Raw genomic sequence first — 22,502 nt, 5'->3', positions numbered from 1 at the left:
AAGGGGGTTGTATTGATCACAGTAATGTGAGCCACTCAGGTCCACTGAATGGCCCCTTTTAGGAACGTCAATGGTGGAGGACCAGTGAACACCAGGATAGCCGGTGCACAGATCCAGTGAACCACAGGAGGCCTGTCTACAAAGTTCTTTTCCTGACAACAAACCGATCCCCTCACAAGTCTGCATCTGTCATAAAAGCGAGAATTGGTGGCCAGACCCAGCCTAATCGCCTCAAGGACAACTTTTGTCCTCATGACTTATTTAGTGTCCAGCAGACACAGGAGTTCGGTTTTTTCAGGAATGGTCTGCATTATGTTGTGTTGAAAAAAATTGGATTGTGGTCAAATTTTGAAAAAGGTCCAAAATAAAAATCCTCCCTTTTCCTTCTTTCCCTCCTCTTTTCTTCCCCCCGGGGGCCTCTCTCCCAAACTCTGATTCCACTCTTTTCCTCTCTCCTCACTTAACATAACATCGTAAACCCAGCTGGATGAGGCTTGAAATCAAGATTTTGTTTTTTTTTAGGAACTGGACCCTATGAATCAGTCAGCAGCTAATGTGGGGTTGACCGAACCTCAGGCCCACGTCAAACCAGGTCATGGTCAAGAGGAGGAAGGGAGACCCCTTTTCCAGGAGCATTGCTAGAAGGAATGGAGGGGAGGAGAGGACGATCTGGGATTTGGTTCTCAAAGAACTCAATGCCCGTTTATTAAAACACATTTCTTTCTTTTCTTAAATGGTGTAAAAATTGTCTCCAGGCTCTTTCTCATCCAGGCAAATAATCCCCCCTTCCTTCCTTTTCCTCTTCTTTTCCTCATCTTTTCTTCTCTCTCATTCTTCTGTATGAAGACAGGGGCCCTTTGACATTGGTGATTTTTACCCCTGACTCTTTTCCCGATTTTGGGGGCCCACCCCTGGCCCCTTGCTGGTCTGCCCATAGGCCCTGTTGTAACATCAGAGGAGGAAGGGGGACAAGTGTCATGTTTGAATAACCCCGGTATAATTTAAAAATCTTGAGGTAGTTAGAAGGATTCTCACAAAAGGTCAAACATCTGTCAGAATATGTTTATATTCTGCCTATGCTTTTGGTAAGGAACAGTTGTATTCGGTTATTTAAAACCCTGACTGTCGTTAAATTCCACACGGGGGTTTTGTCGGGTTTGGTTTTTTTGATTCCGTTTTTTTAAAGGGTCAAACTCCCTCTCGTTTCAGGTCCAACTTGTTTTAAAAATGTGTAAATTTGTGACCGGTTGTTTTGCTTGGTTGACTCCTGTTTTGGTCTCCACCTTGTGTGAGGTCCCACCTGCCCCTTTGATGGTCCCCTGACCTGATTTACACCTGATGGTTTTGATTGTCTCACTGTTGGCCCTCTGGCTGTCGTCTCCCTTTGTCTGGGGCCAAAGTGTTTGGCCCTTGGCCTCAGCCCTTTGCCACAGCCAGAGTCACGGTTTCCCTGAGTATCTTCACTCCATGTGAGTTGTTTTCTGTTTCCTCATTGAGAGAGACTTTTCCTTTGTAAAGTTTCTAGTTTAGCTTAGCTTTGTTTTATTTGTCAGCTGTTTTGCTGTCCTCCCGTTTGGAGAGACTTTGTGTTTTAGATTAGCCCGAGTATATTTAGTGAGCTCTTTTCCAGAGCCCTTTTATTTGTCTCTCCTCAAAGAGGTTCGGATTTCAATAAAGTGGGCATATACGTTCTCTCCTCTGCATCCGAGTCCTCATTTTAGTCCAGGCCTGACATAAATAAAGAGAACTAAATATAATAACATCTACAACATATTTATTATTTCAGATTTTCAACTGAACTCGATAAATTAAGAATAATAAATACTCTAATAATACATACATTATCTTCTCATATTTAAAGTAAAATAAAGGCCGGATTTAAAACAAATCTTTTGAAAAATGTGATTTAAAATAAAGGACTTAATTTTACAATAAAATATGAAACTGAATTGTCCTGCAGCTTAAAATTCAGTTTCTTCAGACGTCAAGCAATGTCAATCAAAAGAGCCAAGATATTATATTCTTGTTCTCTGAAAGGAGAAATGTGTGTGCAGGGACTCCATCTGGTTATGAAACCATTTGTTTCAGCTCATTTCTCTCTGTTCACATCAGTTAATTCATGTTACATTAAGATCATATTGGGCTCTTATCTTTATTTATAATTCAGTGAACCCACCTCAGAGTCTTCAGTCTACAACGTGGACTCTCCAGAAAACCAGTCAGCAGCTTCACTCCTGAATCCTGCAGCTGGTTTCCTCTCAGATCCAGTTCTCTGAGACTGGAGGGGTTTGACTTCAGAGCTGATCCCAGAGAAGAACAGCCTTCCTCTGTGATCCCACAGCGTGACAGACTGTAAACACACAAAACAACACACAGAGTTTATTAAATCAAGACACAATGAATCATTATTGACATCATGAACATGAGTGGCTTTCACTTTGGTTTCATATTCTTCTGTAAACAGACATTTAGTTAAAATCCCGTCAGTGAAAGAAGAAGAAAAGATGACAGAAACAATCTGTTCATCATCCAATCAGATGAGTTCATGTTTTAATGTGAACTCCACTTCACAAGGTTTCCTGCAGCTGGTAGCAGACGTGTAGAAGCAGCTTACGGCCGGAGGATTCATGACTTCAGAGAGAAGATGAACCTGATCACAAGGATCACAACAAGTTTCATTTCAACACTTATTTCATTGAAATGGATCAATGTTTGGTTCTTTATGTGTGAATAAATAACTCTTTTTATGAGGAACATTGACTCACTCTAGTATATATATATATAATATTAATAAAGTATGGTACACAGGCACGTGCACAGACATTTTGGGGGGCAGGTGCTCAAACCAAAAAAAAGGGCACCCAATGCCAAAATAAATGTCTGACAGAGTTGAAGCATTAGCATCAATACACTGATGATGCAATAAATCCTCGACCTGCGTTTCCTCTGGCAGCATCAGACCGCTTACATGTTCTTTATGAATAAAGATGAATTATTATATAGTAACAACAGTACAAGCATTCTGATTGGCTAATGGGCGTCATGCCAGCCACGTATCGCCCTCCTCGCTGGTCTGATACGGATCCGTATTGCCCTCTTACGTCATTTTCAAAATGAGCGATATTGATGGACATCAACCCAAGAGCAGTGGTCCTCAAACTAAGGCCCGTGGGCCGGATACGGCCCGCCTCCACATTTGGTCCGGCCCTCTGAACCAGAGAGGCCGTATGATTTTTTTTTCAGTCTGGCCACGCAAATCCTAGACTAGCCCGTTAAATAGAACGGAATAAGAATTCTCTCTCTCTTTTCTCTTGAATTCTCTCTCTCCCTCTCTCTTTTCTCTCTCTCCTATCTCTCTCTTCTCTCTTCTCTCTCTCTTCTCTCTCTCTCTCTCTCTCTATTCTCTAAACATAACTAACGTCAGTAAACAGCTGGATGAGGCTTTGAAATCACGGAGTTTGTGTTTGTTTATTTTTTTAGGAAACGTCGGACCAGATGTGACGTCATGTTTTCAGCAGCGTAATGTTGTGGTTGATTTATCACAAAACAACGTCAGGGGACAAACACCGTCAGGACCTGTGTGTCTGGTGCTGCGCGTCAGAGGAGAAGGAGGTGCAGCCGTTCGGTGGCGCGAGGAGCACTGCGGAGGAGGAAGTGGAGGAGGAGGAGGAGGAGGAGGGGCGACAGGGGCTCGTGGCGCCATGAGCGGGTCTAGGCGAAGTTCTAACAAGAACTCAATGCCCCGTCGGATATTAAAACACATTTGGGGGGACTTGATGACAGAAAGAGTAACTTTTATTATTAAATACGGATGAATAAAAAAAATGTGTCTCCAGCAAAAAGGGCACTTTACTCATCCAGGGCAAAGGGGAGGAGCTTGAGCACCACGAGGGCTCTACCTGTGCACGTGCCTCATGGTACATATAGTATACTCATCAATACTCTCTGTGTCTCTCAGTTACATTCTGTAGGTGAAGGACAGGGGGCCCCTGACCCTGTGGCCCCTGACCCTTTGCCCTGACCCTTGGCCCCTGACCCTGTGGCCCCTGACCCTGTGGCCCTGACCCTTTGGGCCCCTGACCATGTGACCCCTGACCCTTTGGCCCCTGACCCTGTGGCCCCTGGCTCTGTGGCCCCTGGCTCTGTCCCATAGGCCTGTTCAGTAATCCATCAGCAGCATGAAGCCAGACAAGTGTCATGATTGTATATCAGGTATAATTAAAATCCTTGAGGTCCAGTTAGAGAGAGTTTCCTCACTAAAGGTCAGAACATCAATGTCAGATATGCGCTCTATGATTTTGTGCCATATGCATTGAAGTAGCCAACAGTTGTATTAACGTGTGTATGTAGTAAACAACTGACTGTCAAGTTAAAGTGTCACACCGCGGGGAGGTTTGTCTTGTCTTGGGTTTCTGTCTCGTAACTTCCTGTTTTATTTTGAAGTCTAACTCCCCCTCTCGTTTCAGGTCACTTGCTCTTCCTCATGTGTCACCGGTGTGATGGTCCCCCCTGACCCCTGATGGTCTCCACCTGACCCCTGATGGTCTCCACCTGACCCCTGATGGTCCCCCCTGACCCCTGACGGTCTCCCCTGACCCCTGACCCCTGATGGTCCCCCCTGACCCCTGACCCCTGACGGTCTCCACCTGTTCCCCAGGACCCTCATGTGCTCATAGTCTGCGTCTCCCCTTTGTCTGGGGCCAAAGTGTTTGGCCCTTGGCCCTCAGCCCTTTGCCACAGCCAGAGTCACGGTTTCCCTGAGTATCTTCACTCCATGTGAGTTGTTTTCTGTTTCCTCCTTGAGAGTGACTTTTCCTTTGTAAAGTTTCTAGTTTAGCTTAGCTTTGTTTTATTTGTCAGCCGTTTTGCTGTCCTCCCGTTTGGAGAGACTTTGTGTTTTAGATTAGCCCGAGTATATTTAGGGAGCTCTTTTCCAGGGCCCTTTTATTTGTCACTCCTCAAAGAGGTTCGGATTTCAATAAAGTGGGCTTATACGTTCTCTCCTCTGCATCTGAGTCCTCATTTTAGTCCAGGCCGGACATAAAAAAAGAGAACTAAATATAATAACATCTACAACATATTTATTATTACAGATTTTCAACTGAACTGGATTAATTATGAATAATAAATACTCTAATAATACATACATTATCTTCTCATATTTAAAGTAAAATAAAGGCCGGATTTAAAACAAATCTTTTGAAAAATGTGATTTAAAATAAAGGACTTAATTTTACAATAAAATATTGAACTGAATTGTCCTGCAGCTTTAAATTCAGTTTCTTCAGGCGTCAAGCGATGTCAATCAAAAGAGCCAAGATATTATATTCTTGTTCTCTGAAAGGAGAAATGTGTGTGCAGGGACTCCATCTGGTTATGAAACCATTTGTTTCAGCTCATTTCTCTCTGTTCACATCAGTGATCATCAGTTAATTCATGTTACATTAAGATCATATTGGGCTCTTATCTTTATTTATAATCCAGTGAACCCACCTCAGAGTCTCCAGGCTACAACGTGGACTCTCCAGAAAACCAGTCAGCAGCTTCACTCCTGAATCCTGCAGCTCGTTTCCACTCAGATCCAGTTCTCTGAGACTGGAGGGGTTTGACTTCAGAGCTGATCCCAGAGAAGAACAGCCTTCCTCTGTGATCCTACAGTGTGACAGACTGTAAACACACAAAACAACACACAGAGTTTATTATATCAATACACAATGAATCATTATTGACATCATGAACACGAGTGGCTTTCACTTTGGTTTCATCTTCTTCTGTAAACAGACATTTAGTTAAAATTCCGTCAGTGAAAGAAGAAGAAAAGATGACAGAAACAATCTGTTCATCATCCAATCAGATGAGTTCATGTTTTAATGTGAACTCCACTTCACAAGGTTTCCTGCAGCTGGTAGCAGACGTGTAGAAGCAGCTTACGGCCGGAGGATTCATGACTTCAGAGAAGATGAACCTGATCACAAGGATCACAACAAGTTTCATTTCAACACTTATTTCATTTAAAAGGATAAATGTTTGGTTCTTTATGTGTGAATAAATAACTCTTTTTATGAGGAACATTGACTCACTCAAGCATATATATATATATATATATATATATTAGGGCTGGGCAACGATTAACATTTTTAATCGCGATTAATCGCATGATTTCCCTGATTAATCACGATTAATCGCGATTAATCACATTTGTATATGCAAAATCCAATAATTAATTCAAAAGTAGTGTATAGCGCACTTCTATTTTAAATGTTCTGCCATATGAATGAAAGTGCCATAACATGTGTTGTCCCTGTTAGAGTGAGACACCAGAAAACACTTTCAGTGCAGTTTGTCAATTCCTAGAACTTGACACTTATTTTAAATGTTCTGCCATATGAACTAAAGTGAAAAAGAGGACACTTCGTCTGGGGGGGGGGTGCTGAGATTAAACATCTCTCTTGTTCTGCATGTTTTGTGATATACATGCCTAAAAGGTGCCTAATATTTCTAGACTGAAATAATATCGGCATTATAATTATTATAACTGAGGATTTTTTAGTTGCCTATTTTGTGGAGCCCCCTCACGACGTGGTGCCCTCCGCACAGCGCGTAGTGCGCTATGGGAGCGGCGGCGCTGGTCGTAGTTTATAGCACAAACAACAATGAACTAGTGGAGGCGGCGAGGTGCTCCGTGTTGCCAGATTGGAAATGGTGAAGTATCGTACCAAAGGCTCAAAATGGTTGTATTTGGAGGATAATTATCGCAGTGGCGGGCCGTCAGGGCCAGCAAGGCCTTCTCTGCTGGCCTAAACATCATCAGAATATATATTTTTTTCTAAACATATTTCCCCACAAATATGTATTCAATTATTTCCCAGAGTAAGAGTTATTCTCTTAATTTCATAGCGTTCCTCTTGGTTGCACTGCTGCCAGCCCCACGTTGAGATTTGGAGGGCTGGTCTTTATCTTAGATCTTTTAGCCAATCATATTCAGCCATCGTGTGTTGCCAGGGGGCTAACATCTGCCCTTAGGCCTTCAGAATCAACATTGCGGGCGCTGGTAGCTTCAAGTGAATGGGAACGTGCGGACTGGGATATGTTCAGGGTCGCGTCGGACAACAACGTCAGTGAGTACACGTCCTCAGTCACCGGGTTCATCAAGAAATGCATAGATGACGTTGTTCCTACCAAGTCGGTTCGGATTTATCCCAACCAGAAACCGTGGATAAATGGCGATGTTCGGCGCTGCACTCACGCGTAACACCGCCTTTGACTCCGGGAATATGGCGGAATACAAAGAGCCCGCTTCGACCTCCGTAAGACCATCGGCTCTGCCAGCGGGAGTTCAGGAACAAGGTGGAGGAGAAGCTCAAGAGCCATGACGTGAGAGGTGTGTGGAAGGGGCTACAGACAATCACGGACTTCAGAGGGAGAACCAGCGGTGAAGAACTCCTCTACCTCCCTCCCAGGCGAGCTAAATACATTATTTGCGTGACGGCAGCGTGACAGCGGTTCGCCGAAGGCAGCGCCGCCGAGAGACCAGCCTGCTGATCATCTCAGAGGCTGGCGTCGCCAGAGCCTTCAAGCGGCGGGTGGACATCCGGAAGGCGGCAGGTCCCGACCACATCCGGGCGCCCTCAGAGCATGTGCAGACCAGTTGGCAGGAGTCTTCGCAGACATCTTCAACCTCTCCCTGTCCCAGGCTGTTGTTCCTGAGAGCTTCAAGATGTCCACCATTGTGCCTGTCCCCAAACACCCCAAGGTAACCTGCCTGAATGACTGGAGACCCGTAGCCCTCACCTCGATTGTCAGTAAATGCTTGAGAGGTTGGTCAAGGACTTCATTTGTTCCATGTTGCCTGCCACGCTGGACCCATGGCAATTTGCATATCGTCAAAACAGATCCACCGACGCAATTGCCATGGCACTTCATCGCCCTTTCCCACCTGGAGGGAGGAACTGTTGTGTGCGAATGCTGGTTGTGGACTACAGCTCAGCGTTCAACACTATTGTTCCCGCCAAGCTCGACACCAAGCTCAGAGGTCTAGGCCTGCACTCTACCATGTGCAGCTGGATACTGGACTTCCTGTCGGGCCGCCGCCAGGTGCTGAGGATGGCGTACCACCTCAGAGCCGCTGACCCTCAACACGGAGCCCCTCAGGGATGCGTGTTGAGCCCTCTCCTCTACATCCTGTACACCCACGACTGCACGGCCATGCACAGCCCCAACGTCATCATCAAGTTTGGTGACGACACAACAGTGTTGGGGCTGATAACCGGCACGACGAGACAGCCTACAGGGAGGAGGTTGGATCACTGGTACAGTGGTGCCAGGAGAACAGCCTCGTCCTCAGCGTCCAAGAAGACCAAGGAGCTGATCGTGGACTACAGGAAGCGGAGAGGAGAGCACACCCCATCTCCATAGACGGTTGCAGTAGAGAGGGTCAGCAGCTTCAAGTTCCTCGGCGTACATCTCCGAGGACCTCACATGGACCACGCACACCACTCACGTGGTGAAAAGGGCCAACAACGCCTGTATTTCCTTAGGCGACTGAGGAAATTCAACATGGCCCCGGCATCCTCAGAACATTCTACACCAGTACCATCGAGAGTGTTCTGACAGGTTGCATCACCGTCTGGTACGGGAACTGCACCGCCCTGGGCGTAGGGCACTACAGAGGGTGGTGCGGTCGGCTGATACATCGTTGGAGGTGAGCTTCCTCCATCCTGGACATATACACAAGCGGTGCGTGGCCAGGGCCAAGCGGATGATGAAAGACAATAACCACCCGGCCACAAACTGTTCACCCTTCTACCGTCAGGCAGGCGATACCGCAGTATCAAGTGCCACAAACAGACAAACGAACTGAGGACAGCTTCTTCAGTCAGGCCATCAGGCTGCTGAACAAGGACTGAGACCCTCATTAACACTACACACCAGAACATATTCTGTGAATATCTATGGCCATGGTGTATATTTTATTACATTGTTTATATATATATATATTGTATATATATATTGTATGTATATACATATATATATATATAGTCTCAAAAAGTGTATATTTTATTACATTGTTTTATATATATATATTGTCATGATGTATATTCTATTACATTGTTTTATATATATATTGTTAATACTTTCTTCTTTTTTGTGTGTGGATATTGTATAGTTTATTCTCATTCTTATTCTTTTTTTAGTCTGCTACTGCTGTCGGGTGTTTTGCACATAAGAATTTCACGAACCGATTATACTTGTATAAAAGGGGATGTGACAATAAAAACTTGAAACTTGAAACTTGAAACTTGAATGAACATTTTGTGTCAACCAATCAGCTTTAGAGTTGGCTCCTGTAGGCCTTCTAGCAGGCCCCGGAACCGGCACAGGAGCCAGCTAGCAGGCGTAGTGCTGCACGTCTTTTGATTGGATTACCAATATTGAGAGGCGTGGCCTATGGGCAGGTACTCAGAACTAGGAAACTGAATTTGATAAACGAAATTATTTGCGTACTACTAAGCTGTTTGTTCAACCCACAATGGCGGAAGGAGGAGAAGATATCGATTTGGTCGAGGATATAATTATAAGGCCATTCTCAACAAACTTTAAGACCGACGCTGACGCTACAAAGCCCGTCACAGGCGGGGAAGAGGCTCGCTCGCCACTTTCAAAGTTCCAACTACGAGCGCTATCAATGGCTCAGGCTCCGAGAAGCTCTGCACACCGGACTGCTGGGAATGCCTGTTGCAAGTGATCGATTTGGTGTTTGGAGCCACACTGGCTTTGCAAACTTGAGTTGTCTAACCAAGGCAGCAACGAGACACCAAAGGTACAGCTCGGCACTTACAAGCAATGGTGCTTTGAAAACTTTTGGGGACACGGAGCGGATTTACAGAGCAACGGAGCTGCACAATGAACAGGTGAAGAACAAGAGGGACATATTGAAAAGACTCATTAATTGTGTGATGTGTTTGGGTAAACAGGAACTTTCATCTTCATCATCACGGTGAAAATGCTCTGGTGACAATGCGCTGTTTAGTGAACACACTGTCAAAAAAAGTTGGACTTAAAGCTAAAAGTTTGTGGACCAGAAATGGATAGAAGAAGAATATTAATATCACTCTGTTGCACTCGACTATGTTCTTGCCTATTAGTTGAACTGTACTGTATTGTATTGTACTCTTCCCCTGCAATTCTCTGAAGAGAAATGCCAATTTCAAGGTGACGTAACGCCTGGTTATACTGCGTCTCTGTCTACCTGTATCGTGTCTAGAGCCATGGCGTCATAATGATGTAATGAGAGGTGGATTAATTCGGGTGGGACTGTGTAGGACCTCACTGAAGGCCCAGGCCCCAGGCCCACGGCACGCCACTGAATTATCGTGTATCTGGCAACCCTGAGATCGGTCGACCAATGACTGTTCTCTATTCTGTCAGCTCACGCAAGAAGGTGGAACGTAAGGGAGATACCATTTCCACAACTTGTAAGGGGTAAATACTAGTTTATGAAAACCCAGAGAAACACAAATATCCGACGAAGCAAAATCCCGGACGTTTTTGGAATCCCTGCCGGACGCATTCGTTAGGTCTCAAAAGCAGGACATGTCCGGGGAAAGAGGACGTCTGGTCCCCCGATGTCCAGTCGTCCCCATGAGAGCAACAGCACGTTGTGAAGCTGTCGCTTTGCAGTCCTCTCCTTTTCATACAACTCGTGTATTCTCCGTGTGATGTGTGTCTTGAGGTCGTCTCATACCTGCCGTCATTTGTTGAGATTCTCAAAATGTTTCTCAGACCGACGTCTTCCACAAGACTAACCGGCCTGCAGTCTGTAGCGATCCACTTCGCTGTGGCGTTGGTGAGCTTCTCTTGGTTGATCTCCTCCCTGCAGCTCGTCTGCCGAAGCCTCGCTCCACTGTGTGTTTGTTGTATGATTCGCTGGCATCAACGGTGTGTTTAGCATTTAAATGATATTTAAGACTGGAAGTACTCCGGTGATAAGACAATTCATCTTGGCAGTGGTTACATATGACTTTGTTTCTGTCGACTCCGCCGTCTTTAAGAACTTTAAATTGAAAAGCAACAAACTTTTACAATAATAAAATAAATAATAAAACCTGCGTTAACGCGCGATAAAATAATTGTCGGCGTTAATTAATTGATGCGTTAACGCAAGATTAACGCGTTAACGTGCCCAGCCCTAGTTCTAATGTGAACTCCACTTCACAAGGTTTCCTGCAGCTGGTAGCAGACCTGACCCTCTGGCCCCTGACCCCTTGACCTCTGACCCTTTGGCCCCTGACACTTTGGCCCTTGACCCTGTGGCCCTTGACCCTTTGGGCCTCTGACCATGTGGCTTCTGACCCTCTGGCCCCTGACCCCTTGACCTCTGACCCTTTTTCCCATGACCCTTTGGCCCCCTGACCATGTGGCCCCTGACCCTTTGACCCTTGACCCTTTGGGCCTCTGACCATTTGGCTTCTGACCCTTTGGACCCTGGCTCTGTGGCCCCTGACCCTTTGGCCCCTGATACTTTGGCCCCTGAACCTTGGGCCCCTGACCCTTTGGCCCCTGACACTTTGGCCCCTGACACTTTGGCCCCTGACCCTTTGGCCCCTGACCCTGTGGCCCTGACCCTTTGGCCCCTGACCCTTTGGTCCCTGTGGCCCCTGGCTCTCTGGCCCCTGACCCATTGGCCCTGACCCTTTGGCCCCTGACCCTGTGGCCCCTGGCTCTGTCCCATAGGCCTGTTCAGTAATCCATCAGCAGCATGAGGCCAGACAAGTTGTCCATGTCGTGCTTGTAGAGGACGACATGCAACGAGGCAGCTGATGTGAAGTGGAACATGTCACCAGGAAATGAAACACTTGATGGATCAATACGTAGATCCATCAAACAGTTATTGATTAAACATGAAGGTGCTACACTAGCAGCAGACAGTGAACCCACCTCAGAGTCTCCAGGCTACAACGTGGACTCTCCAGAAAACCAGTCAGCAGCTTCACTCCTGAATCCTGCAGCTGGTTTCCTCTCAGATTCAGTTCTCTGAGACTGGAGGGGTTTGACTTCAGAGCTGATCCCAGAGAAGAACAGCCTTCCTCTGTGATCCTACAGTGTGTCAGTCTGTAAACACACAAAACAACACACAGAGTTTATGATATCAATACACAGTGAATCATTATTGACATCATGAACACGAGTGGCTTTCACTTTGGTTTCATCTTCTTCTGTAAACAGACATTTAGTTAAAATCCCGTCAGTGAAAGAAGAAGAAAAGATGACAGAAACAATCTGTTCATCATCCAATCAGATGAGTTCATGTTTTAATGTGAACTCCACTTCACAAGGTTTCCTGCAGCTGGTAGCAGACGTGTAGAAGCAGCTTACGGCCGGAGGATTCATGACTTCAGAGAGAAGATGAACCTGATCACAAGGATCACAACAAGTTTCATTTCAACACTTATTTCATTTCAATGGATACATGTTTGGTTCTTTACGTTTGAATAAATAACTCTTTTTATGAGGAACATTGACTCACTCTAGTATATATATATATATATATAAATATAAATATATATATATATGTAAATGTTAAATAAAGGATGGTACATATAGTATACCCATCAATACTCTTTGTGTCTCTCTGAGTTACATTCTGTAGGTGAAGGACAGGGGGCCCCTGACCCTTTGGCCCCTGACCCTGTGGCCCCTGACCCTTTGGGCCCTGACCCTGTGGCCCCTGACCCTCTGGTCCCTGACCCTGTGGCCCCTGACCATGTGGCCCCTGACACTTTGTTCCCTGACCCTGTGGCCCCTGACCCTTTGGGCCCTGACCCTTGGCCCCTGACCCTTAGGGCCCTGACCCTGTGGCCCCTGACCATGTGGCCCCTGACCCTTTGGCCCCTGACCATGTGGCCCCTGACCCTGTGGCCCCTGACCATGTGGCCCCTGACCATGTGACCCCTGACCCTTGGCCCCTGACCCTGTGGCCCCTGACCCTTGGCCCCTGACCATGTGGCCCCTGACCATGTGACCCCTGACCCTTTGGCCCCTGACCCTTTGGCCCCTGACCCTTTGGCCCCTGACCATGTGGCCCCTGACCCTGTGGCCCCTGACCCTGTGGCCCTGACCCTGTGGCCCTGACCCTGTGGCCCCTGGCTCTGTCCCATAGGCCTGTTCAGTAATCCATCAGCAGCATGAAGCCAGACAAGTGTCATGATTGTATATCAGGTATAATTAAAATCCTTGAGGTCCAGTTAGAGAGAGTTTCCTCACTAAAGGTCAGAACATCAATGTCAGATATGCGCTCTATGATTTTGTGCCATATGCATTGAAGTAGCCAACAGTTGTATTAACGTGTGTATGTAGTAAACAACTGACTGTCAAGTTAAATAAAGAAAACTAAACTGAATAACATCGACAAAATATGTATTATTATCATTTTTCAATTGAACTCTATTAATTATGAATAATGCTCTAATATTACTGTAATAATAAATACATTATCTTCTGTTATTTAAAGTAAAATAAAGGTCGGATTTAAAACAGATAGCTTTCGAAAAATGTGACTTCAAATAAAGGACTTCATTTTATAAAATATTGAACTGAATTGTCCTGCAGCTTTAAATTCAGTTTCTTCAGGCGTCAAGCGATGTCAATCAAAAGAGCCAAGATATTATATTCTTGTTCTCTGAAAGGAGAAATGTGTGCAGGGACTCCATCTGGTTATGAAACCATTTGTTTCAGCTCATTTCTCTCTGTTCACATCAGTGATCATCAGTTAATTCATGTTACATTAAGATCATATTGGGCTCTTATCTTTATTTATAATTCAGTGAACCCACCTCAGAGTCTCCAGGCTACAACGTGGACTCTCCAGAAAACCAGTCAGCAGCTTCACTCCTGAATCCTGCAGCTCGTTTCCACTCAGGTCCAGTTCTCTGAGACTGGAGGGGTTTGACTTCAGAGCTGATCCCAGAGAAGAACAGCCTTCCTCTGTGATCCTACAGCCTGACAGACTGTAAACACACAAAACAACACACAGAGTTTATTATATCAACACACAATGAATCATTATTGACATCATGAACACGAGTGGCTTTCACTTTGGTTTCATCTTCTTCTGTAAACAGACATTTAGTTAAAATCCCGTCAGTGAAAGAAGAAGAAAGATGACAGAAACAATCTGTTCATCATCCAATCAGATGAGTTCATGTTTTAATGTGAACTCCACTTCACAAGGTTTCCTGCAGCTGGTAGCAGACGTGTAGAAGCAGCTTACGGCCGGAGGATTCATGACTTCAGAGAGAAGATGAACCTGATCACAAGGATCACAACAAGTTTCATTTCAACACTTATTTCATTAAAATGGATAAATGTTTGGTTCTTTATGTGTGAAAAAATCACTCTTTTTATGAGGAACATTGACTCACTCATGTATATATATATATATGTATATATATATATATTGGAGGCACCGCTGGGATGATTAACGTCGGGCTCATTGTGACAAGAAGCGGGATTTGACGGAGACGTCCGCGCACAGCTACGAAGACGGTCCGCGCGCAGCTAAGGGGGCGCGGCTTCATCAGACACCATGGAGCTTGAGGAGTTGGCAGAGACCGTGTCGCAGAGACTGTGGTTGATGCAGCTGAGTCAGCTCAAAGAGGTGTGTCAAGAAGCTAAAATCAAAAGTGGTAATGTCATAACAAGACGAGCATTAATCAGACAAATAAACAAATCTATGGATGATGTCATTAATGATGAAGATCTGGGAAGTGCAAGGCATTTCCTAAGGACAATGTTGGAAACAGTTGATCAGATAAATGGAAATAATGAAAGCACAGAAACAAAGGAAAGTACAGAAAATACAGGATCAGACAGTCAGAAAGTAACTGATGAAGTGAGTTTGGCTGAAAAATATTCACAGCTCCAGCTTTCTAGTGAAGCTCTACATGATGAAGTTAGGAGGCTGAGCGACAGAATGAGTGGGACACCTCCAAGATCAGGTCCTGCTTCGTCAAATGTGTTATTTTCTCCTGTGAACAGACCACCAGAAGTAACCATTAGGAGAGAGTTCAAGATCTGTGGCCAGATTGGGGAAAAAGGACAGAAAGACAGACTCTCATACACAAATCTGACGCACCAGATTGATAAAGGTCTCCGCGGAGGACACAGTGAGGCTGAAGTCATGGAGGCTGTGATCAAATCAATCAGTCCGGGTTTGAGTATTCGGGATATGCTTGAGATTAAAAGTGACCTCACCCTGCCACAGTTGAAATCCATTTTAAAGGGGCACTTTAAAGAGGAAAGCTCTACTGACCTATACCACAGGCTAGTAAATATAACACAAGAGAGTCGTGAGTCCCCTCAAAACTTCCTCTTTAGAGCCATTGAGTTGAAAGAAAGACTTTTACTTGCTTGAGAGGGAGAGTCAGATGAACAATACAGTCCTGAGCTTATCCAGAAGAAATTCTTGAGGTCAGTTAGTACTGGGTTGTTAAGCGACCACATCAAGTTTCAGCTGAAGCCTTATCTTGATGAACAGAGAGTGACAGATTAAATACTCATTGACAGGATGAACGAAGCAGCTAGTGTAGAACTCGAGAGACAGTCGAAGCAAAGTAGGAACAGCAGCAGTAAATCACCAAAAGTGAATGAACTACGGACAGAAATGCAGCCCAGTCCTCAGCATCAGGGTGCAGTCAAAGTTAGAGTTGGGTTTCAGGATCAGTCTGCAGAGGTTGTGAAGCCTAAGTATTATAAAACACCTGCTGTCACCAGTCCAAGAGACTCAGAACTGTATGAAACAGTCAGATTGCTGAGGGAAGAAATGGCAGAAATGAAGAAAAGCCTAACTAACTCCCAATGGCCCAAACGCCAAGTCAGAGGTACTACGAAGAGAGGATGTAGAGCGTGTCAGGAGCAGGGAACAGGTGATCAGTGTGAACACTGCTTTAAGTGTGGTCAGACAGGGCACCTTTCCAGAGGCTGTAGAGCAGGTAGGAGATTTGACCGCTTAAATGTGACGATCTAAACAGTCTCACCCCCAGAAGCATTAGCTCCAAGCCACACAGATCCAGATGAAAAGGTGCACGAGCTGTTGTGTGACCGTATCAGGCAGCTGGAGGCGGAGTTGGAGAAAAGTGGGAAGACTGAACAGACAGTTGGTGCTACCTATGCTAGCCATCTCTCACTACGTCGCCAAGCCAAGCTGAAGGCCCTTATTGGAAGAAAGTGTATGGTGGACTGTTTCTTTGAGGGGGTAGCAACACAAGCACTGTGGGACACAGGTTCACAAGTCACGATTATCAACGAAAGTTGGAGGAGATGCTGTCTCCCACATATCCGGCTACGGAGCATGAATGAACTCTTGGATGAAGATGAGACTCTTGTTGTCAAAGCAGCAAATCAAACACCCATCCCCTTTGCTGGCTGGGTTGAGCTGAAGTTCAAGTTGGCATCAAGTAAGGGTCCCCAACCAGAGCTACTCGTGCCAGTGCTTGTTTCGGACCAGCCAGGTGTAGCAGACACACCGATTATTGGCTACAATGCAATCGAGCATCTTGTAATGAGTGGAATGGAGCAGCATCCAGAACAGACACCTGTTGTGGTAAAAGAAGCATTCTCCATTGACTGTAAAAAAGCAGATGTGTTGATCCATCTGATACAGAGTCGTGACCAGAATGACCGGGAAGGAGTGGTTAAGCTTGGGAGGCTAAAGACAGTGATTCCAGCAGGTCAGACCAGAGAGGTGAAGTGTAGTGTTAGGACAGGTCCCCTCTATACAAAACAGGAAGTTCTTTTTGAAGCTGAGGAGATCCCAAAGTGGCCAGAGGGCTTGAACATTACTGACACCGTCATCTGCATGCAGAAAGGAAATTGGTCAAGAGTGGCTATCCCTGTCACTAATGGAAGCAAGCAAGATATCACTCTCTCCCCTCGCACAGTGTTGGGAAAGCTGCAACAAGTCAAAGCTATATATCCAGTGGATGTAAAGCCAGCTCATGCTAGTGAGCTAACAGTCAGAACAGCTTGTCAGAGAAACACGGCAACATCAGACAGCATTCCTGAGAAGCACCAAGAACAACACAGACAGGGGAACACAGTCAAAGAAGATGGATGGGACCCTCCAGTATCAGTTGATCACCTGACTACAGACCAGCAGGAACAAGTTAGACAAATGCTACGGGAAGAATGTGTGGCATTCTCAAAGGACGACAGTGATGAGGGATGTATCCCATCTCTGCAGTTAAAAATCCGATTAAGTGACACAACTCCGGTAAGACGCACCTACATCTCTGTACCCAAACCGCTTCACAAGGAGGTGAAGGAGAATTTGGAGGATCTACTGAATAGAGGATGGATAAAGAATTCCCGGTCCCCATACTCTTCACCAATTGTCTGTGTGCGTAAGAAAGATGGAAGTTTGCGTTTGTGCATAGATCACCGGGAACGGAATCAAAAATCGATTCCTGATCGGCACCCTATTCCCAGAGTACAAGACATGCTAAACAGCCTGAGTGCGTGGTTCTCTGTGCTGGACCAAGGCAAGGCTTACCATCAGGATTTCATGGAGGAGAGTAGTCGACCGCTTACTGCTTTTATTACACCATGGGGCTTATATGAGTGGGTACGGATCCCTTTCGGCCTGTCCTCAGCTCCAGCGGAATTCCAGCGCAGTATGGAGGAATGTCTTACAGGTCTCAGAGATGAAACATCACAGCCGTACTTGGATGACAATCTTGTCCACAGCAAATCCTTTGAAGAACATCTTCAAGATTTGAGAGAAGTGCTGCGTCGTTATCAAGCACATGGAGTAAAACTGACAGCTAAAAAGTGTGAAGTGTTTAAAGACAGGGTGAGATTCTGAGGCAAGATTGTGTCAAAGGATGGCTGTGCATGGATCCAGCAGAAATAGCACCAGTACAGGCACTAAAAGACCGCAGATCTGAGACTGTCGGCGACTTGAGGAAAATGTTAGGATTCCTGTCGTACTACCGGCCATACATCCCAAACTTTTCACGCATCGCCAAGCCGCTGTACAATCTTCTGTCTACTGAGAAAATGCCAGGTAGTCAAGTTCAAGGATCAAAAGCAACCAGGAGCAAGGGGGAAACTAAGAGGTCAGCTCAGCACTCCTCAAGCCAGCCTATCGTCTGGACAGAACAACATCAGGAAGTGCTCTCCCAGCTCCTGGAGCACCTTTTGCGTCCACCACTCCTAGGTTACCCAGACTTTGAGAAACCATTTGTGTTACACTGTGATGCTTCTCAGCAGGGGCTTGGTGCAGTACTTTATCAGAGGCAGCAAGGCAAGCTGGTTGTCATCGGTTATGGGTCAAGAACACTAACCGCTCCAGAAACTAACTACCACCTTCACTCTGGGAAGCTAGAGTTCTTAGCCATGAAGTGGGCAATCTGTGAAAGGTTTAGGGATTACTTGTACTATGCACCTTCTTTTGTTGTCTACACAGACAATAATCCCTTAACTTATGTATTGACAACAGCAAAGCTGAACGCCACGACACACAGGTGGATTGCAGAATTAGCCGACTTTCCGTTCTCAATCAAATATCGGCCTGGAAAAGCCAATGGAGACGCTGACGGCTTGTTGCGAATGCCGCTGGACATGGAGCAATACATCCACACATGCACACAGGAAATGGAGCCCGAGGTGATAACAACAGTCACAGATGCACTGCAACTTGAATTCCACGAGCATGAGCCCTGGATGTGTCCAGTCACTATCACTGCAGCATGCAATGAAGTAGAACAAGAACGAATAACATCTCCAGTGGCTGAAGTATCCATTGAAAATTTAAAGAAAACACAAGAGGATGATCCAGTCATTGGCAAGGTAAGAGAATATGTCATCACAGGACAGTGGCCTCATCTGGGAGGAAAAGACAGACGCAATGACATCTCTCTTCTAGTGAGGGAGAAAAACAAGCTGTACATCAATGAAGATGGTATCCTGTACAGAAAGTCAGTTTCTCGAGCGCAACTAATGTTACCTGCAGCATTCCATCAACTGATCTATAGGGAGCTACATGAGGAAATGGGACACCTCGGCGTGGAGCGAACACTCAGTCTGATCCAAGATCGATTCTATTGGCCTCATATGCAAAAAGATGTGGAGCACTATGTGACCAAGGTGTGCAGCTGCCTCAAACGGAAGAGACCGAACAAGCCAACCAGAGCACCACTGGTTAATATAGTGACTACCTACCCTTTTGAGATGGTCTCAATTGACTACTTGCATCTGAAAGCTGTAAGGAGGATATGAGTATATCCTAGTTGTGATGGATCACTTCACGCGTTACGCGCAGGCATACGCATGCACCAACAAGTCAGCAAAAACTGCCGCTGAAAAGATATTTGGTGACTTTGTGCTCAAGTTTGGATTTCCTGCCAAGTTGCATCATGACCAAGGCAGAGAATTTGAGAATAAACTGTTTTCCAAGCTCGAAGAATACTGTGGCATCCAAGGTTCACACACAACACCCTACCATCCAGCTGGAAACGGTCAGGTGGAGAGATTTAATCGGACACTCCTTTCTATGCTCAGAAATCTGACAGAAGATGCAAAGTCAGATTGGAAGAACTCCTTAGCTAAGGTTGTGCATGCATATAACTGTACGCGCAGTGAAGCAACAGGATATGCCCCATACTACCTTCTCTATGGTAGGAACCTAGACTTCCTGTTGACATGATGTTTGGCCTGAAACCAACTGACCAGGGGGCTTCTCACAATGAATATGCAAGCAAGTGGAGAAGGCGGATGCAGGAGGCATACAGGCTGGCATCGCAGACAGTCCAGAAGGAGAACAATAGAGCGAAGAAGCACTATGACCAAAAAGCTTATGGAGGTGAGCTACACCCAGGGTGTAGAGTACTGGTGCGAAACTTCAAAGACAGAGGAGGACCAGGAAAACTCAGATCATATTGGGAAGAGAGAATCCATGTGATAACCGAGAGGAAACATAAGGACAGTCCTGTCTACGTTGTACAGCCAGAGAGAGCCCCAGGAAGGACCAGAGTACTGCACAGAAATATGTTACTGCCCTGTGACTTCCTGCCTGTGGAAGAAGATAAACAAGAGAAAGAGAAAATGAAAAAAAAGAAGTCGAACACAGGTATAACGAAGAAAAAACAGCAAAAACAGAAGGACAGAAACTCTGACAGTCGCTCGGAGGACGAAAAAAACTGGAGAGTCATCACCACACGACCAGCAGAACCTCTTCAACATGTTAGCCAGCTGAGAGCAAAAGCAGAGGAATTCCAGCCACAAGCCACTGTCAGAGAACTGGAGCAAACCGCCGAAGAAGAGGAGGGTCCAGTAAGAGATGATGAAGGCAGCATGGAACCAGAGGTGGAGCATGGAGAAAGAGGGGAAGCTGAGCAAGTGTCGTCATCTGATGGAGCAGACGAGGTCAACGCTGGACAAGGGTCGTCATCTGATGGAGCAGACGAGGTCAACGCTGGACAAGGGTCGTCATCTAATGGAGCAGACGAGGTCAACGCTGGACAAGGGTCGTCATCTAATGGAGCAGACGAGGTCAACGCTGGACAAGGGTCGTCATCTGATGGAGCAGACGAGGTCAACGCTGGACAAGGGTCGTCATCTGATGGAGCAGACGAGGTCAACGCTGGACAAGGGTCGTCATCTGATGGAGCAGACAAGGTCAACGCTGGACAAGGGTCGTCATCGGATGAAGCAGACGAGAGTGATCCTGAGTTGCCATCAGCTTCCACCAGAAAATATCCTTTACGACAAAGAAATCCACCCAAAACACTCATTTACAACAGATTAGGTCAACTATCAGTCTTATCCATACAGAAGTAATGGAAGAAAAAGGGTTGTAGTTTCACGTTTGGTTTGGTTGTTGTGAAAGAGTAATATGAGACACGTGTTCATAAGTGTTTCGCTTAAAGGGAAATAGGAAGTTAATAGGTCAGTGTACAAGTCCATGAGTGTCAATAAGGAGAGTACTAGAACTCAGACCACTTACCATGAAGAATAATACAGGGATATGTGAAACATATAGTATTGCATGTGGGTCTGTGGGATGGGTTATGGGGTAGGACATAAGGTCAAAACCTTTCAGTCCAGGATACATAGCCGCCAGACTAGCGGAATAGCGCATCAGATATCACCCGGCCAGTGGTGTCTGCTGCTAACCCATGACATAAGCGAGAGATGAATGTCATGTCAAAGACTGTTATGCAGAAAGTATCCTGAAAGGCTGACTCTCAGAGCCTACGGCCATAACTCACCAGTTGAAGATTGAAATACTCTGGGAAATCTGGAATGTCGGGTCGACATTCATTTTGGAGGGGAGAGTGTGGGGCCCTCAGTAACACTGGACATTGATATTTATTTTATTGTATTTGTATTGTTATTGATTGTTAATTGTGTCATTATTCTCCTGGTGTGTGTATGCATGTGTGTGAAGGGTTAACAATGGTACAGGCACTCAGGTCAGCTCAGGGGTCCTTCTGGATGAAAGCGAGGGAAAACCTTCCGCTAGTAGTTAGCCAGATAGATCCACAGCCTGCAAGTCTGCAGTGATGTTGCTGAGTGTGTTCTGTTTCTGTGCTTTCAGGTCAGTAAACGTGATTAACTATATAAAGGTAGCGACAGGATCATCGTCAGTAATCCGAATATGTAATATGTAATATGTGAATGTATGTCGGAGTTGCGTGAATGTGATGTGATGATGTGTCGAAGGGTATATAGTGCGTCAGAGTCATGCTAGCGAGTGAGGAACAGTAGTAACCACCTGTAACCTGTGAGAATGAGAGTTGTGTGAACGTGCAGAATGTCGCCAGGGTAAATGGAGTAGTTAGAGTGATAGTGTAAGCCAATGTGTTGTTTGTATGTATATGTATAAAGTAGTTAGCCAGATAGATCCACAGCCTGCAAGTCTGCAGTGATGTTGCTGAGTGTGTTCTGTTTCTGTGCTTTCAGATTCAGTGAGTTGATATAAACCATTCAAAAACCATACACGCCTGGATGTCATATGTCCAAGTGTGCAACATATATACATATATATATATATATATATATATATATATATTAATAAAGTATGGTACATATAGTATACTCATCAATACTCTTTGAGTCTCTCTGAGCGACATTCTGTAGGTGAAGGACAGGGGGCCCCTGACCGTTTGGGCCCCTGACCCTTTGGCCCCTGACCCTTTGGCCCCTGAACCTTTGACCTCTGACCCTTTGGCCCCTGACCCTGTGGCCCCTGACCCTGTGGCCCCTGGCTCTGTCCCATAGGCCTGTTCAGTAATCCATCAGCAGCATGAGGCCAGACAAGTTGTCCATGTCGTGCTTGTAGAGGACGACATGCAACGAGGCAGCTGATGTGAAGTGGAACATGTCACCAGGAAATGAAACACTTGATGGATCAATACGTAGATCCATCAAACAGTTATTGATTAAACATGAAGGTGCTATGTGGGGAATTTGTGGTGTACAACAGTATTAAGTATAAATGCTGT

General features: G+C 45.6%; 1 protein-coding gene across 13 annotated transcripts in view; it reads right to left on the bottom strand.

The window, feature by feature from the left end:
* Nucleotides 1-22,502, bottom strand: part of LOC130211498 (NACHT, LRR and PYD domains-containing protein 12-like) — a 295,374-nt gene that overhangs the window by 157,892 nt on the left and 114,980 nt on the right. For all 13 annotated transcript variants that reach the window (XM_056442249.1, XM_056442260.1, XM_056442261.1 and 10 more), the window contains 4 exons: nt 13,833-14,006; nt 11,938-12,111; nt 5,494-5,667; nt 2,177-2,350 (listed from right to left, as the gene is read on the bottom strand). In XM_056442249.1, coding sequence (XP_056298224.1) covers nt 2,177-2,350; nt 5,494-5,667; nt 11,938-12,111; nt 13,833-14,006 — 696 coding nt within the window. The remainder of the gene's footprint in view (nt 1-2,176; nt 2,351-5,493; nt 5,668-11,937; nt 12,112-13,832; nt 14,007-22,502) is intronic.

This window comes from Pseudoliparis swirei, chromosome 21 (genome assembly GCF_029220125.1).
Source record: "Pseudoliparis swirei isolate HS2019 ecotype Mariana Trench chromosome 21, NWPU_hadal_v1, whole genome shotgun sequence".
In the NCBI taxonomy this organism is placed as follows: Eukaryota; Metazoa; Chordata; class Actinopteri; order Perciformes; family Liparidae; genus Pseudoliparis; species Pseudoliparis swirei.
Note: the sequence above shows the minus strand (reverse complement) of the source record. Positions and strands in the feature narration are given on the sequence as shown.